At 42.0% G+C, this 18,988-nt stretch overlaps 1 protein-coding gene across 1 annotated transcript; it reads left to right on the forward strand.

The window, feature by feature from the left end:
• Positions 1-620: 620 nt before the first annotated feature.
• Positions 621-18,650, forward strand: frmpd2 (FERM and PDZ domain containing 2). The gene is made up of 29 exons (XM_034570293.1): positions 621-731; positions 2,662-2,783; positions 3,348-3,511; positions 3,814-3,879; positions 3,971-4,150; positions 4,309-4,384; positions 4,840-4,927; positions 5,289-5,445; positions 5,640-5,711; positions 6,325-6,499; positions 6,622-6,757; positions 6,847-6,985; positions 7,831-7,983; positions 8,081-8,266; positions 8,402-8,561; positions 8,669-8,867; positions 8,988-9,088; positions 9,579-9,659; positions 9,744-9,851; positions 10,151-10,267; positions 10,681-10,862; positions 11,145-11,243; positions 12,939-13,032; positions 13,355-13,440; positions 14,244-14,439; positions 16,023-16,237; positions 17,524-17,590; positions 17,708-17,855; positions 18,554-18,650. The coding sequence occupies exons 1-28, from the start codon at positions 715-717 to the stop codon at positions 17,743-17,745; spliced, it is 3,474 nt and encodes a 1,157-aa protein (XP_034426184.1). The 5' UTR covers positions 621-714; the 3' UTR covers positions 17,746-17,855; positions 18,554-18,650.
• The last annotated feature ends 338 nt before the right edge of the window (positions 18,651-18,988 follow it).

Consider the following 18,988-nt stretch of genomic DNA (forward strand, 5'->3'; position numbering starts at 1 on the left):
GGACACTGAGGATCGAACCGCGTACCGTGTGGCTAGTGGACCACCTGCTCTACCTTATTAGCCACCGCAGCTTCAACAGGCTATTTCATTACAGATCACTTTGCATGTTTTTGAAGAGAAAATATGACCTGAAATATACTTCATACACTACTTGCATAAGTGTTACATCAAGACATGTATTTGCATAGTGGTTATTCTTAAGTAAGATTTCACATGCTTTTCCATCGCTAAGAATGGCATAAGGTTTTAAAAGCATGTTGCATGTTTTGTTAAATTCCGAAAATCATATGTATTAGTCAGTCTGTGTGTAAATCTGTGTAAGGCACGGAAAGAAAGTGGGACACTGTGTCACTTGTGGTTAAAACATCAGATTAACACAGTGCTGCCTACACAGCTTGGTCCTTTGCTGCCCCATCTGCCATTAGCCTGTCCTGCAAATCCAATTATGTTCTTATGCGCCCCAGTCTAAAAATAGTCGAAAATGACGGAAAATGCAGAAACAGCACGTCATTAGTTGATAGCACAGAGGAAATTATACTATGGAGCTGATGTGTCCTGTTTGCAGAGTAGATTGATCTGTCATGTTTGACAAGCTGCCATGACGGACAGAAGCCCTCCGAGCAGGACGAGGTGGGTAGAATGGCAGCAGGCGATGCATGAGAGGAAGGATTAGAGTGGCGGATGTCTGAAGGACCTTAAGAAGAATCTCCTCAGATGCCAGATGAAATAAGGTAGGCCGTACAATGTCTCAAAACCGAGTTATAATGATTTTTAGCCTCCAACATGACTCACCAGACCACCTGTGGGCCTAGAAATGTCTGTTTGCCGACTCCGTGCTGACTCCTTTGATTTAACCAACACACACCACAGACGGTCACCATGCCTTTCCCTTTCTGGTTTGCATTTGCGCTTCTGTAGCGACCCAATTTGGCTCACGAATCGACACTGAAATGGTTCGTTTGCAGGAGAGGGCGACACAGAGAGAGGCTTCAAACTCACACAGCAGGGTGTTGATGAAAAAGAGCCTCGGCTAGATTTCCCTGGATACATTTTAAAGGAGGGGTATTTTTAAGTGTTGATTTGTTTCAATGCAATTGAGTTGACATGTGATTTACAACTTAAATCAATGTGAGAAGCTCCATGTGAAGGAGGTGATAGTGGAATTATCCATATAAAGACAACAAACACTAATGTTATTATAATCATTGTTTCATTTGGTTGTTAGTCTGTATTTGACATCAATATCGCCGTCCGTTACATTTCCATGCCCACTGCTGTGATCATACGTGATCATCAACACACTGAGGTAATACTTACTATTCCAACTACCGTGCAGACGCCTCACCCGAGGTTATCATGGTTCAATTGAATCAGGATAAACATAACCTGATTAACGGAGCAGGATCGTTTGGCAAACTTTCAAATTGCTGTGGTCTGGTTTCTGTCAGTGATGAAATTCTGCTCATGTGTCAGAATCAATGCAATGTCCTAATAGCATAAATAACGACAGCAGTCCCAGCCAGTGAAATTACAATAGATTCAAGTGAGTTAGAACAATAACCACCTACATCTTTTTAACAATGGTTTCCATTCATTCTCTTATTAGAAGAGGAGGAATAAAGTGGTTTTAAAATCTTACATTCAGGATTGACCAGGATGTTCACTATAGAGTAAGATCTAACTCCCATCTGCATTCCCGCCTCTTCTTGCCAACCGGAAGCCTATTACACTGTGTAGTTACACAGGACATAATGACGTGTTGCCATCAGTGTACTGGATATTTTCAATTACTGTAATCTTCTCAAGGTTTGAGACCTTTAACGGAAGCACAAGTACTTTAAAACTGCTCAAAGTCTGACTCAACTGAGCAAAGGTGGAGCAGGTTGACAGAGTTGACACAATCTAAAATACAATTTAGCAAACAAACAAGACACATACTGCACAACTTTATTATATTATATTATACATATATTCTTGTTTGTCTGTAATCAAGTAAAACTAAAAGAAGCTCCACTGAAGCAGTCAGATTTTTGAATTCCGTATGTTTCTAAGTGAAGCTAGACGTTGGCAATAGATGCAATTTATTTTGGGGGATTCGAGAAAATATGACTGCAGTTAGCAGAAGTGTGGGATTTGTTTCCAATTAGATTTAATGCCTCTTAACCCCTAAGCTTGTCTGTCTGAAAGGCTAACCTCTCACCTCTAAAGGTTCAACAGGACATCCTTGCTGTCAACTCTCACCTTGACATAAATACAGTATATAGTTATACACACACAATTTGTGTTGGAACTTTATAGCAAATATAAGCTTTGGATACTGCAACAAAATTTGTGCACAATATTTTGCAAATTTATAAAAGTAAGATCAATCGTTAGCTCTTAGTAAATGTCTATGGTGTGTGTCTGCTTGTGTGTATGTGGTGCAGGTATTACTTTGTGGGGACCTAAATCTGTGAATAAAGTCACATTGTGGGGACTTGTCTTCTTTATGGGGACAAAAAACAAGTCCCCATACTTTAAATCAGTAAAATGTTATGGTAAAGACATGTCTTAAGGTTAGGTTTGGTTTAGGTTAAGTTTAGGATCAGGGTAAGGCAAGTAACTATGGTTAAGGTTAGAAAAGGTTTCCAGGAAATCAGTGTATGTGTGTTTCCTTGTCAGGATGGGTACGTTTGTGACCCTGGCAGAAGTGTTGGAGGCCCGGGGGTCGCCGCTGGACGAGGATGATGTGTGGTGTCTGCTGCTCGCCACCACTGAGGCCCTACTGGACATCTCAAACAAAAGTAACCAAAGCTACGAGTTACATTTCCTTCTAGATCCACATGTTACCTGGCTACAGGGCTCGGTTCTAAGGTAGCATGCATTCAAATAGAATGTGGTGCCACTTACCATGAAGCTTTTTCCTGAACTTGAAGTATCGTACTTGCTTGCACTGAGCTCATCGTCATTTCTATCCAAGACTTTTTATAAAACAAACACAGAATATAGATCCAGTGATGGCTACCAAATCCCTTGAGCTGGTCAATGTCACGAGTTTCCCCACATAGCAAAATTGTTTTTGCCCAGATATGGCTCATATCCCACATGTGGCCCACAAACCGCATGTAATGATGGCACTGGCAGTCTGCCTCTGTTTGCCAGATCTGGGCCACAAGTAAACCGTGGCATGTTCATATCCAGATTACACCTTAATCCAAAAAAGGCATGCATTTTTTGGGGGGATATTAGGGACACATTTAGGCTTGCATCCATCTTGCTCGGGCCACAAGAAGTACTGCTTTGCCGCATAATTTCTTAAAGAGGCCCACATCTGTATGCTTTCTGAGTCTGTTCTGCTCTCTGCTCAGGTTCTGGCAACATGTGCAGCGTGCTAAGCCCAGGCTCGGTGCTACTGTCAGCCACCGGGAGTCTGGCCTTCAAGAGCTGTGCGAGATATGAAGATATTAGCTCCTTCACGGCTCCTGAGGTCCAGCAGGCTTATGCTGCCTCCACCAGGACTCCAGCTGAAAAGGTTGGAAAAATACTAGTATAGTTGTTTTGACGACTTCTGATACAAAATGTATGTAGAACTATAACTGACACAAGGTTAACCTAACATGTGGGTTAGGACAGAAAAAAAGCTGTAATGGCCTATGTGCTCTAAAATTGTTTTTGTTTGTGACCATGCCCCTTTAATCAATGCAAAAATGGTTAGTAATCAGTTGATAGCATGAGCGATGCACACACAAGAACTCCAAAGTCCCAAAAAGGACTTGAGACGAATTGTTTTTATACGAGCAGGAATAAGAGTTTGCCTGTTCTGCTTTCTATCAGATGGTTGTGTACTCACTGGGGATGACTCTTTACTGGTGCGTCGATTATCATCTACCTCATAACCAGGTACGTTCCTCCCTCATACTTTCTCTTGCTTAAACGTACTCTCGCATGTTTTTGTGCATCATCTCTTTTCCTGTCACCTGTTTCCTCGCAGCCGGTCCAGCTGAGTGCAGGGCTGGAGGGTTTACTGCTTAGTATGTGTGAGGAGATGGTGGTGAGGCGGGCCGACCTCCTGACGGTGCTGGAGACGTGTGAGCTTCACCACAAGGCCGCCATGCTGCCTCCTGCTGAGCGCCTCGTAAGACAGCTGGTGGAAGATGTCTACAGGAACTCAGTGAGTGTGCAGCACGTGGGACCTGGTCGATTTGTGTGGTTTCAGCTCTTGTTTAGTTATCAAAGGTTTTCATTTAGTTTACTTCATTTTTCTTTTGAATTTACTGATACCACCCACTTTCTGCTTGCTCCTTGAGCTGGACAATGATGTCTTTGCAGGTTGATCATGTGTCCATGGCTGAAAATGGATCCCAGCTAACAGACCGCAGTCAAATGGTCAGGGACAGATTACACAGTAAGAACGTGATGCCTTCTGTCCGATTTTAAGCAATAGTTTTCACATTTTGGTTATACTCACTCTGTTGCTGTGATTTAGATGAGTAGATAAATGCTACTCTTGTCTGTACACTTAATATGAAGCTACTGCCAGCAGCTGGTTATCTTAGCATACGGCAGCCCAAGGCAATAAAACCACTCGTAGCAGCTCTTAAACTCAGAGCATAGCATACAATTATACATCCGAACCAAAATGAGCTACGGACGTTGTTAGCTACTTTAGGTATTTGTAGGAATCTTTAAGATGGGATAAAACAAATTTATTAGTGAGCCAACCAACGTCTGTTTGTAGCTTCATGTTCAGCACACAGACAAATGTCATCAATCTACTCATCTAATTCTCAGCAAAAAAAAAGGGAGTATGTGTAAACTTGGCATGTGGGCATAAGTATCATGGACCATTTTGTTTTCCAGGGGGCTCCTTCAGTTACTCAACATGGGCGATGAAGAAGAAGATTTCCAGAACATTCTCTGGAGCGTCTTATTCATCCGAGCATGCAGGGTATGAAGTGTGCATGATCCGCGCATTCACACGCTCCTCAAAAAGTCCCATTTCCACAGTTGTGAAGTCGTCATTCTGACTTTGATGTGTTCGTATGCTTTGAAGTTGGAATTTGAAAAAAAGAGCATTTAAACAACAACAACAACACACACCTCTTTTCTAACATTTGAATTACAAGCAAAGACAAAAGAACAGGTGTGACAGGCATATAGATAATTTAAAATGTGCACATTAATCATAAACACACCTTCAATGGTTTCATAAACTGTTTTTTTAAATATATATGTTCTGGTTTCATTTCATGATCGTGACAGATCATGACTCTCATCAGACTGAGAATGGCAATCTCACTTTTTTCCAGGATCCCCTCTGGAGGTCGACACAGAGAGAGTTACGGCAGCTGGCAGCAGCTGAACCGCGGCCCCTGTAGTCCGTACATGGACGGGAATCGAACGGCCAACTTAAGATCACTAACACAGTTTGACTCCCAAATGAGTCTGAATGACAAGAAAGCCAAGGTGAGCCAAATGGTGACAATTGAAATCAGGCCTATGATATTATTCTGGCCAACTCTTCTTTGACATACATTAAAAAAACATCCCATTGGGTTCCAGCATTTATAACAACAAAGACACACCGAGGTATCATCTGTGTTACTGACACGGATGACAACATATTAACTGCTTTCTTTCCCTTTTCTTGTCTGTTGCAGGATCTTGGTCCTGAGTTCGTGAGAATTTTAGATGAGCCGCTTGTCGTCTTGGAGCTGCCTGGATCCATTGTGGTGAGATGTAGAAATTTTTTTATAAATTCAGTATATATATATATTTATTATTTATTTTTTGGGAGGTTTAAAGGAATTTAAATGACATATCTCACCAAAGTTTGTGTGGACGACACTCAGTGAGACCATCAGCTGGAAGTTGGACTGCCCAGTAATATATATAGATAATGTGACCCACTCCCTTTCCTTTCAAATTTCAAATTTCATTCTTTTAAAATTTAGAGCATGATCCATCAAATTTGTTTTGAAACCAATTCACTTTTAACACAATTTTTTCCTTTTAAACTCAACCAAATGACCTGTCATTCATTCATATATGATAAGCTGACTGTTTAAGTCGAGGGCGGTCAGTGTTGGTGATTAATCTGTTGCACAACCTGCTTGTAATGATGCAAGTCCTAAACGACTAGAATATAAAACCTCATTGACTAAAGGCTAAAATTGCAAGGAATCCAAATGTGGTACTTAGTGATCTGTTAAAAATCAGATTTTTCTATTTTATGCAACACATACCACTAACTGTTTCAATGGTCCCTCCCATTGCCCTTTTAAGGCTCTTAAAGATAATGCCCCAGAAATTCCCTCTTCAAATGCATGCTTCTCTTTTTGACAGTCAAAGAAAGGGAAATCTTCAACCACCCAGAGAGAGCTGAGTGTGGTGATGCCAAATGGTCAGAGCATCCTGGTCAAGTGTGAGGTGAAATCCCGAGGAGGAGACGTCTTTGACATGATTGTGGCTCACTCCAACCTGATGGAACATTTCTACTTTGGCCTCGCCTACATAGATGGTAAAGCAGCACAGGAATATATAACAGACAAATGACTAACTGCCCTGGTAGTGGAGTGAATATTGTTATAATATGTTATTCTACGTGATGTATCCACTTAGATGTTTCACTTCTCTTTTCAGATAATGAGTTTTTCTTTGTGGACAACGATACCAAGATTTCCAAAGTTGCTCCAGATAGCTGGAAGAAAGTGCCTACAACCACCTTTGTTCTTTTCTTCAGGGTCAAATTCTTTGTCAGTGACATGTCTCTTCTTTTGTAAGTATCTTTCTTCCTTTCTTTCTTCAAGCAATATACCTAATAAGGTCATGTTGAATTGTTCAGATATGTTTGGGCTTCTCTATCAGACACAAACAGACCCGCCACCAGTATTACCTCCAGCTCAGGAGAGACCTTTTGGACGACCGGCTGTCCTGCCACGAGGAGACTGCTCTGTACCTGGGTGCTCTGGCCCTGCAGACGGAGTATGGAGACTGCATGCCTGAGGTTAGTCCGGGGCAGTGGTCTCCTCAGAGGCTGTTAAAGGGGCCCTGCAGCATTGTTGTACTGCACTTCCATTATAGTTGAGTGATTCACAATATGCATGATAAAGCAGCAGTTTAGTTTAGGCCTGTCGCTCTCTGAGAGGAAAAACTATAGACTGTATATAACGACGGATGAAATGAAAGCTCCCTAGAAGTGAAGCCAAACCGTCTCGATCGTGGTTGGCTGCATTATGGCCATGAACCCTGCCTCCTCCATGTTAGTAGTTGGACAAGGACCACACTAAAAGGTATAGTAAACATCAAGTAATGGTTTGGCATTTTTGGTAGTTCTTATCACACTGGTGTTTGTTTGATTGTTCATTTTCATTTGATGCAATATAAATGGGGTAAAACATCATGATTGACAGCTGAGACTGACTCACAATTGCTCAAGCGCACGTATCATAGGGACCTCAATAGCAATCATCCTCCGATTGCTACTGCACAGACTCTGGCTCCAAATGCGTAAGATGGTGGCGTTCACATCTGGGATATTTTGGCTTCATTTATAGATAGTGGGAGGAAGTGGAAATGCGTCGTCCATCTTTATATACAGTCTATGGTGGCGCCACTGTGCCTTTAAGACTATATTTCCCATAAATCTGTTACTGTTTGAGAGGAAACTCAGATCATAACGCTTCTATCCCTCCCAATGTGAATTTTCCTTCTCTCTTTAACTATGATTTGATAGTTATTTGATATGATTTATTATTAAAATTCAACTTTATAATTGTAACAATGCAATCTACATGAACTAACAGCATGTAATGGATTGTGTAAGTACCAGGTTTTGATTTGTTGTTTTAGGTGTATGGTAGGAATTACTACCGCCCGGACCAGTACATCCCCAAAAGTGTGATGGAGAAACGCGCCCTGCCTTACATTAAAGACGAGCTGCTACGACTTCAGACCAACAACGCTCAGATGCTCACTGACGAATCAGAGCTTGAGTTCCTCAAAGTAGGGAAATTTGAAATCTATATCTATTGATTGTGAAAGTCCAGCACCATTTTCTTTCATCTGAAATACGGTTGCTACTTTCTATTTGTCCCATTAGGTCTGTCAGCAGTTGCCTGAATATGGTGTGTTGTTCCACCGTGTGACGCGTGAAAAAAAGCCTTTAGAAGGAGAGATTATCCTCGGGGTTTGTGCCAAAGGAGTCATCGTCTATGAGGTTAAAGACGGCTGCAGGTCCACCAGTAAGAATTTCTTCTGGAGGGAGACCGCAACCATCTCCTCCAATGTGAGTGGAATGTTGATATTGGTGTAATATGTAAGAATTCTTCATTAAAATGTCTAAAAATGCCTAGTTTAATCTCATTTCATGTATGAAATTCAAAAAACATTTTCTGAAAACTTTTCCTGCCTGTCCCTGCAGAGGCATAAATTTATAGTAGAGAGCCGTGGCAGCAAGAAGAAGTACATCTTCATCACAGAAAGGTCGAAGGTAGCCAAGTATCTGTGTGACCTGTGCTCCGCCCAGCATAAGTTCAACAATGAGATGAGCTCTCGCCAGCTCACCTACAGCCTGAACTCAGGTCAGCTGTTCGACTCAACATAGAGAGAACATTCGCGAAAAAGATAAACCAACAAAACCTATTTTCAGTAACTCAAGACTTATATATTTATCTGCCTTTACCTCCAGAGGCGAACATTGTGCAGTATGCAGCAGTTTGTCGTGCCCAGAGCAGCCGGCTCAAGTCCTTCTCATGTTCCGAGACGCCACAGGATGAAAGTGGTCTGACCACACCTCAGGAGGAGTCCATAACCAAGCTGTGTGACGACGTCACAGCAAGGATCGAGGCTCGGGTTAAACAGCCGCAACAGAGCCTCAACGAGCAGAGGTTCATCCTCATTGTGCTTCTTTTTTTTTTCCACATTAAAAAGTTATTTTTTTAAAAAGCGCTTAAACAATAACTGAAGATGTTTTTCTCAGTTTTTCTCTTTCTGGGTTTCTTCTGCAGTACCGGCTCCAGCAGTCAGCCCAGCAGCACTAGCATTCATTCCCCAGCATTATCTCTGAGGAGTGGCTCTGAGGTCCCCTCTGGTTCTCCAGCAGCCAGAGGTACAGCATACCCAAGCACACTGCTCATATTCTTTAACTGATAACCCACACATGACACATGACGCACACTTCTAGCAGTTGTTATTTAGTTCCCGTTCATTTGTTTTGGGGGTAGGGCTTTGACAAGTGGGCTGATGGGAGGTGGCAATATGTATCAGGTTTATATTGTAGCCTGCTCTTACTTGTTTTCTCAGGCTTGCCAACCCTTGACTAGATTTTATTCCAGGGTAATTTATTGTGTCTTATTGTGTAAAATCTGATTAGATACATGTCTATTAATGCCTACATTATTGAACAATACAGTTTTGAATCTTGAATCTTGAGTTAGGACTAGAAAGGATTAATATCAGAAGTTTCCTATGATGCTTTGCCCCATCCAAAAGTCTCTAAAACAAATCTGCTTCACTGCTTTGGGGATTGTCATTGCAACATACAGTATATATACAGTGTAAGTTAATGTTTATGTATTCTTTAACCACACGTCTCACAGAAACTCGGCCTAGGCTGGGGTCGTCGTCAGAGAGAGAAGTCATTTGTGTTTCCTTAAAGAAAGACCCAAAGCTTGGCCTTGGTAAGCCGACCACACTCCACGATGGTCACTGAAGAAAGGCTCTCTCTTCTCTTTTTCACACACCTGTGGTATGTTTCCATCCAGGTATAGTGATAGTGGGGGAGGACACTGTGGGGTGTTACGACCTGGGCATCTTTATTGCCTCCATTGTTCCTGGTGGACCAGTTGACAAGGATGGACGCATCAGACCAGGTAAATAATCACGTGGATCATTTTAGCTTTCTCCTTTTCTCCCTGAGAAAATTAAAGCTAAAAGATTTTTTGGGAGTTTAATGGTGATAAGTTTTCTCTTGAATTCATCCAGCATCTCCCTCTGGATGCAGCAAATGTGTGGCAGTGCAAATGAGGGCAGAGAGGCTATGGGAGGTTTTGGTGGGAATCTGTGGACCTTTGGGGGGGTCACATAGAGTTTCAGAAGTGGTGGTGGGGGTCTTTCACTTCTTTACTGTTACTGGACACCAGCGTCATTTCACTGTGACCTTTGCCCTCAGGTGGTCGTCTGATCTCTCTGAACCACATCAGCCTGGAGGGCGTCACCTTCACTGAAGCAGCAGAGGTCATGCAGAGCAGCCCCGAGGAGGTGCAGCTCATTATCTCACAGCCAAAAGGTGCTCGCTCTGTGTGTGTGTGTGTGTGTGTGTGTGTGTGTGTGTGTGTGTGTGTGTGTGTGTGTGTGTGTGTGTGTGTGTGTCTGTGATGATAGTATGGCTGTGACCCTTTACCCTTCTTTGTTTATGTGCATAATAAGCTGACATAGTAATTAGCCTATTGAGGTACCTGCTCGTTATGAATAAGATGTAAATATTAGATCTTTGTTAACTCCATTTCTTAGTGATGAACATTCTTTTTGTTGTTGTGTCTCTGGATGAGCTGTTCTGAATGTCTGTTACAGATTTTCTAAAATGTCTAATTGTTGCTTCAACAAAACCAAAGGAAAAGTTGGATACTCTAAGAGTGCATGGACATCTTCAGTATTTTGAGGTGACAATAAGCAATTTAAGCTACTTTGTTATTTGTCCAGCTTCCCTCAGTCACAACAGCCTGCGCTCTCCTGTGCTGAGGAATTACGAATCCCAGACCACACTGATGATAGGCGGCCGGTCAGAGGACAGCGGCCTGGATGATATAGTTTCGGGCATGATGACACCAAAGACGGGCAACAGGCTGCATGTCCCCTGTGGAGCACGAGTCCTCGGTGCACAGGTACAATCATGGTGATGGTTCAGATAGTTTAATAAAACTAGAAATCAATAGCATTTCAGCCTTCATAGGGGAGGTCTGAATTAATAGAAACAGTAAAAACATCTTACTCTACCTCCAGTAAGTGCTATTGTTATTAAATTATGGTGGCTTGTCAAACACATATTGAGATATATTGAAAACCAGCGATAACCTAAAACCACCCATACAAATACACTGCGCTGTGATGATTTTGAACCACAGGGCAGTGAACTCACTTTTTGTTTCTGTGTGTGTTGTTTTCAGGACGGCTGCTCTCTGTCTACCTCTCTGAACTCTGTGAGGCCGGAGGAGATCACCGTGGAGCTCAGGAAGATAGCAGGAAGTCTGGGCATCAGCATCTCGGTGAGTTCATAAAACATTTTACACTCCAGTGACACTGTGGTAGATGAAATGGTGGCAGATGGAACAGGGGCAGATATAGGGGTGGGGGGCCAGGGGGCACTGGCCCCAGCTAAAATCTGGTTGCCCCCTGAAGCTTTTTTTCTAAGCTTTTTTGACGAACACAATGTGCACGAACAAGGAACGGTTTTCAAAAAATATACAATGATGTGTGGCTTTGCTCAGAGCTAAAGAGCTACCAGTAAACAAGGAATGACTTAAATGTGCACCTTACTGAATCAGGAATTGTGCATAGATGCTGGACATATATTTATAGCCCCTGAGAGAAATCCTTGATCTGCCACTGAGAAGCAAAGCTGAAATAAACCACAGTTCAGCCATTGTGTAACACAAAGGGTAATTGCTAAGGTTGTCAAAGGTAGACAGACATTCTGCCCATAATAACATTTGAATTGTATATGCATATACTCCAGAGTATCGCAGTGCTGCCATACAGATACTTTGCTCACATTCATACCTACAGGCAGTTTAGAGTCTTCAATTAACAATAGCTGTATGTCTATGGACTGTTGTATTCATATGATCAATGTGTTTACACTGGAGAGATTTGATTAAAATCCTTAGGAATGAACAGTCAGGAAGGACGAAGTATTAGTGCAGCGACTCATCTTCAGCAGTGAGTCAGAGAGTCTGCTCCTCTCAATCTCATTAACATCTGCGGTCTGACAAGATTAGAGAGAGAGAGAGAGAGAGAGAGAGAGAGAGAGAGAGATCAACTCACTGATCACCACTGCATGTTAGCTGCATGGCAACCATTGGTTGTATAAGTATTCTGATAGTTTGCAAGAAAAAATTGCAACACCACAATGTACAAATACACCACTAGTAAAAGCATTCCTTTTTTTATACAGTTAAAGACTTTTTTTATCCTGTTTATTGCCTTTCATTATTCTTTGAAGTCTTACAGTGGAGAATTGGTTTAAGATTCATTAAACTATCAGGTACAACTTATAAATCCTGCGTGCAGTAACCCTTATTTGAAAATGGCACCAAAAGTTTTGAAGTTGCAGTAGAGTGATGGTTGAACGTATTTTTAACAACATTATCTTTGGGTAGTTGTTGTCTATGTCTATTAACCCAGGAGTTATTTTTGATTCTGCAGCATCTTTTGGTCCTTGGCCTAACTGAGCCAGCCAACCGAAATTAGATCCTTTTCTTTTATGGACCTAAAAATGGTTATCAATGCTTTTATTTTGTCAAGATTTGGATTACTGCAACGCACTTTACTACGGTATAAGCAAGCCTAACGTACAACAATTTATACAAAACAGCACTGCTAGGTTTTGCTCAGAGAAATGACCACATTGTACCAACTCTATCTGTGATCTTTTAACTCTACTTTATGAGCCTGATCGCTGCTTGAGATCCTGAAGCAGGGTCCCATAGTTTTCCAAAATCATAACTTGTCACAAAAGGTGCACAGGCTTTTTCGGGGCCCCTCAGCTGTGGAACTCCCTGCCTGGAGATCTCAGGCAGGAAAACTCAGTATCTTCTATTTTGTCACCTCTTAAGACTAATTTTTATTGTAAAATCTTTTTCTTGAGTAAAGCTTGCTACCTTTATCACACTCTGTAATTCCTCTTCACCATTAATAACACTGATGGTTTGAACTAAAAGCCTCTGTCACTGGTTGTTCAGGGTGGCGTCAACACTAACCTTCCTAATGGAGGAGTCTACATCAAGAGTCTCGTAGCAGGCGGGGCTGCAGAGAGAGACGGACGTGTCCATACAGGTACGACAGCTCAACAACAAATCCAACATTGGATCGATCACAATGGTAGATATGGTAAATGCTCAGGTTGTGGACAATAACAACATCCTGATTAACACTGTGACACAGAAATACAACACTTCTATACAACAATACAACATTCATATCGGTGTGTATATTTCAAAGTAGAATGATGGACGTTACAAGACAAACTTGAAATGAACACAAGGTTCTAAGCTGAGACAAACTTAATATAAAACTAAAACAAGAATAAAGAAATACACATAGGTTAAGATAGTTAAACTGTAATTCATCTTTTTCTTTGTATATTTGTCTGTTACAGGCGACAGACTGTTGGAGGTGGATGGGATTAGCTTCCAGGGCTTCACCTACCAGCAGGCTGTGGAGCGTCTGAGTAAAACTGGAGAGGTAAGACCCTTCTCTTAAGAAATGGATATGTCAAGCACGGCGCTACACTATACTATACAACTATAGGGTGGGCTATAGTCATGTGACAAATCTATGCAGCCCCAATCAAGCCCCCTCACATATTAGTAGGGTACTCTTTTTTATTTTTTATAATGAATATATAAATAATAAAGACTACTTAAAAATGAATAACCAAAACAGTGACTCGCTCCCAACCCGATCCAAGACTGCGTGCACTGTGGATATTTTTAATTTACATCTGAGGTTGTGATGGACATTAATTCTGTAACACTGTAACCAACGCCTTGCAGTGTGTCTGAATATAGTCAGTGGTGAAAGTTATTCTTGTTTGCAAAATAAATATACTTGTGATGATAACCAGTTTACTGGTATGTTAAAAGTGTGTGAGCATAGTTGCCATTGTTTTAATTTCAGATTTTGTGATAGCCTTTTTTCCCGGAAACATTGCACAGTTGCCTTGTTATGCGAATAGTATAAATATACTTCTATTTATTGGACTATTGGATGAGGTTTTGTTATGAATTGTGGCAGCGTGGGTGCTGTGGTCGCTAATGATCTTTGGCCAAATTCAATTAAAAATTATATCTATAACGGATGTGCTGTGTGCCCATATGTGCTTTTATAGAGAAAACAAGAACTTCAGTTTAAAGTAACTTTTCTTAGCCTCTCCACGTCTTGGTCCAGCTCCATCATAGCACAGGTGGAGAAAATAATCCCGATGCCAGCCATGGGTAATGTTGGTGTCTGTATTTCTCTCAATCACACCCTTGTCTCCTCTCGAGGTGGTGACCATGGTTGTGGAGCGGGAGCTGGTGAACCTGCCCAGGGTTTCTTTCAGTGCAGACACCAGCAGCAGCGCGTCCAATCAGAGCCTCAGTCCAGCCACCAGTCGGCCGAGACTCAAAAGCTGCTCGTCCATCAGCACCCCTACGAGCACGATCAGTGACCAGCCCAGAGACTACAGCTTCGTAACTGATGGTAGGACGCCACACCAATGGAGTTCTAAAGATATGATTATGTAACAATTAACAATCAAAATGTCTAAAAATGACTAGCCCTATGTTATATTACCAAATGGTTAGCAAACACCTAGAATGACAATTTGAGCCTTTTATTGTGACAAAAAGCACTTTTAGTGGACATTTGTTGCAGTTGCTGAGTATTTCTGGTGGTAACTAGCGAGGGTACAAACGTTAATGTGTTAAGTCAGCTGACACACGCAGCTCTGGTCTCAAAGTGAGGCAGAACGTTCGTGAGAGAGCCGGTCGACTTTAAGCCGTTTTGTGCGTTAATAGCTGAGCAGGCGGGTCGGACTGCTTCAAGGTGAACTTTTACACACTTCCTCCTCTTCATCCTGATCTTCCCTACTGACCCTGACCTTCCTCTTCTTATCCCTCTGGCCTCCCTTATCCTTCACCCTGTCCTTCTATATCTGTCATCCCACTTCTCTCCTCTGTCCTCGTCGCTGACACTCGAACAGCGGATCAAGCAACAGTGGACAGTTTCCATTATAATGTAATTTTATTTAAATTAAGTTTTAATAACTTTATGTAGCAAAATGTTGTCAGTGTCATCACATCCACATAAGAGCACATGCAAGTGATGACAATGAATCAACAGGCCTTGAATTTCTATGATGACGGAAATTTTAATAATTTTGTCGGGAGAAAAACGGAAAGTGGACAAACAGACGTCCTACAACAATGAAACAAGGTCATGTCACCAGGATTGTGGAGTCATGATAATAACTTCCCAATCTCAACTCATACAAGTGGATGCAAGGTTGGAGGTCATAAGCATCACCTCCACTCTTGCATCCATTTGTATGAGTGCAAACAGCCTTGCAGCCAAAAACAATACAAATGAAGTAAATTTGGCTGCAACACTGTTTACCCCTGAAACTCCTAAAGTGTTTTTTGGACTCAAACACTTCACCCACCTCATTGGCATAGTGGTGAGCAGATAATCCCTTTAAGGTAGGGAGAGCACACTTTCCTGTCGTCCCATGAGCTTCCTTGGAAAGTGAGGCAAGGGGAGAAACAGCCAAAAGATCCCTGCACAGATTAGGCATTAATCAGCTGATGTGGGCTGGCGTAGAGATCTGCTGCTGTCAACTGACGTGCTGGATTGTGGCTGCGCTTTACTTTGTGACCTGCCTGAACTAACGCTATGCTCAATTATATCAAAATCCTGTCACACTAAGGCTGTTTTCGGACATGACCTCTGGAGGACGTCCGCAAAATTGAGTCAGGACTTTCTTCCTCCTGCTGTGTTCTAACATCAGCTCCTCCTGACTTTCTACTGACTGGGGGACTGGCTGGAAAAACTCTGCAGAAAGTCCGGAGGCTCTCGCTTGGACATTTGCGCTCAAACGAACAGCCCCTGATGTGTATAAAGCTCAACAAGACAACACGAAATTAAAACAATCTCAAACATTTTTTTCTTCCCTTTCTTCCACTTCCCCCCTCCACTCCCCTGTCTCTAATTACTCTTATCTCCCGACCTCCCCACATCTCCACCTCCTCATTCTTCCATCACCCTCCAACCTCTGAACCCTTTAGACAACACCCAGGAGGTGACGCTGAACAAGAGTGCCAAAGGCCTGGGTTTCAGCTTCGTCATGTGCGAGCTGGATCCACCCACGCCGGACTTTGGCAGCCTGGTGCGGATAAAGCAGCTTTTCCCCGGTCAGCCGGCGCAGCAGAGCGGCCGGATCCAGGAGGGAGACGTCCTGTTGGCCGTCAACGGACAATCGCTCAAGGATCTCTCCTATCCAGTATGAGCAAGATTCAAATGGAGTCAATTTTTATTCATTCACATTGACTCATCTGTTTGGTAATGTTTTTTCACAATTCAGTGTAGAACTCTCTTTCATTTATTTAGTACTTTAATTCTCTATAGACCATTATTCATTTTAGGGTTTATTGGTGTCTCTAATATGATGGATATGATGCTGTTCTTTTATTATGGCCTATGATAGATACTTTTCTATAATAATACTAATATTACATCAGTCATAATTACCCATATAAACACAAGTTAGTTCATCTTTCATATTGGTTTAGTTTGAGGTTAAACATTTTAGATTGTTCTTACCCTGACAAATGTTTTCACCCCTGTCAGTTTGTTTGATGGTTCGTTTGTTTGGTTGTAAGCAAGATTATGGTAAAACTACTAGAGAGATTTCCACAAAACTTGGTGGAAGGATGAGGTATGGGTCAGGGAAGAACCCATTACATTTAGGTATAGATCCGGATCAAGGGGTGTGTCCAGGATCATCACTTTCTTTAACATTGCGAGAAAGGGCCTTTTAGGCCTTGGTGGGGGTATATGCATCATTCTAGATTTTAGGTTTTAGGGCTCTGAAAAAGGTTTTGAAAAAAGTGAAGCTTTGTAAGGGTCTTGGTTAAATACATACAGAATTCCTTGGGACAACACCACAAAACTGTCTGTATGTGGTGCTGTGGCATGGCAGGGAGTCATGTGGGGTGAGGAACGAGGGTGACATCCTGCAATTGAAGAATAGGTTTAGAATTAACAGGCCTAACAATAGGTTTACGAAACAAACCTTTTATTGGGATTAAATAATTATCCATTGGCAAGGGAGCATGCAGAGTCTGATTTACAGAACATGTTGTGATGTCAAACACAACGTCACAGATGTGTCGACCATCTTTATATACAGTCTGTTGTGTATTTTATTTCTTGAGCCATTGAAGTGGGCGTAAGCAGTGTTTTATAAGCTCATGTAGACTCGGTACCTTGAAGTGCATGACACACAAATAAAAATTCATTAATTCAAGAACAAATGCATCAGTCTTTTATGCAGGGTCTTTTCCATAAACTGGCTCAGTATTATGTCCAATATTGTACTCAAATATGAATGGAGATATAATATTTTTACTTACATATATATATACGATATAAACACTTTTAGCTAACAGGAGTTGTTTCTTCTCATGTCATTTTCTAAGTATGTTTTTTTATTTTAGGTACATTGTACTGAACAGCAGCTCTTGTAACTTCAGCTTCACTAATATAACAGTTTTTCTTTTTTTGTAGAAAGTGCTGAGGCTGTTCAAGATGTCCCCACCTGAGGTTCGACTGACTCTCTATCGGCCTGCCCCCGGTACACACACACACACACACACACACACACACACACACACACACACACACACACACACACACACACACACACACACACCTAAAGTACTTAATTTATCTGTTGTTTTGTTTTCTGCAGGGACGCTTCCTTCCATCGATCAGTTCACTGGCACATGAGTGACACAACAGTGATGGACTGATGGAAACATGGCTGGTGAGGCTGTTCTGATCAATGGACAGTGGCCCAATCAGCTGATCTCAGTAATCAGCACCAACACTGCAGAAAGGTCAGTGCTGTTCGCTAATGTGACATGATGTGATTTGTAGTGACACTACTTTTCTTTTTTTTTAACTGTGTCTGGTCGTATTTTCACCTTTTCGTCACAAAGACAGTGGGACGTCTGTTTAGTGGTGTTCAGTGCACCACAGAGATGTCTTCAGCCAACTCAAACCAAACACTACAGCCAAGCACACATGAGCAACGCAGCAGGAGATTCTCCGCTCAGACACGTTTCTTATTTCTGAAGCGTTCAGATGAGGGGTGGTGCAGCAGACAGGAGGCAACAGGCAGGAGGCAGGACGTAACATTATATTGCTGCTGAGATCACGTGTTTTTGTTTACAGCACAAGGAGAGCATCGACACCGGCGCCAACCTTATCACCAAAAGCTATCTTGACATCTTTGTCTGTGTCTTTTCATCCGGAGATTTTTTTTTTTTGTTGCATTTTTGCATGCTAGAAATGTCATCAACCTCCCTATTTGCTCGCGATGAATCCAGAGGGGAATCTCCTACTGTGTTCTCACATGGGCTCCTTCGATCATCGGAGTTTCTGCGGACTTTCTTCCCTAGTATAAAGTCCACAGAAACTCCAGATGCTCTCACTCGGACATTTGCGCTGAAAGCAGCTACACACATACACACACACCTGAGTCAAGTTTGCAGCTTTAAATAACAGGGGGAGTGTCGTCTTGTATGTTTTTCAGGTGCGCTGAAGAACCCGACATGGAGCAGGAAAGCACAGAGGTCGGGGACTGACAGTGAAACCCTGTAGATTTGTGAAGAGGATAACTGGACAAAAAGGCGAGAGACTTGATTAAGAGACAATTTATGACAATCCTTTGTCTCAGCTTTAGCTCGGATGTGTTACTTAATTCTTTCTTGGATTTGTGTGTTGATTTAATGTAGAAATTAGTATTAAAATATCCTGCGTAAAACCAACCCCCAATGTTATCTGCTATATTGATAGATATCGCTGAAATTTGAATTGAATCACAAGTTGAACCCTGTGTCACATACCCAAAACCAAATCTAAAGTTTAATCCTAACCTTAACTGCAGCCAAGGTTTACCTGACCCAGCGACTTAGGTGAACCTAAACCTGACCAGACATCAACAACCCTCAACCCTATCAATTGTTCT

Source organism: Hippoglossus hippoglossus, chromosome 19 (assembly GCF_009819705.1).
Source record: "Hippoglossus hippoglossus isolate fHipHip1 chromosome 19, fHipHip1.pri, whole genome shotgun sequence".
In the NCBI taxonomy this organism is placed as follows: Eukaryota; Metazoa; Chordata; class Actinopteri; order Pleuronectiformes; family Pleuronectidae; genus Hippoglossus; species Hippoglossus hippoglossus.

Excerpts from the sequence above, each read along its gene's own strand:
- frmpd2 (XM_034570293.1), top strand. Across the intron at positions 6,758-6,846 it reads AGTGACATGTCTCTTCTTTT|ACACAAACAGACCCGCCACC; the intron begins GTAAGTATCTTT and ends CTTCTCTATCAG. Across the intron at positions 14,440-16,022 it reads CTACAGCTTCGTAACTGATG|ACAACACCCAGGAGGTGACG; the intron begins GTAGGACGCCAC and ends TGAACCCTTTAG.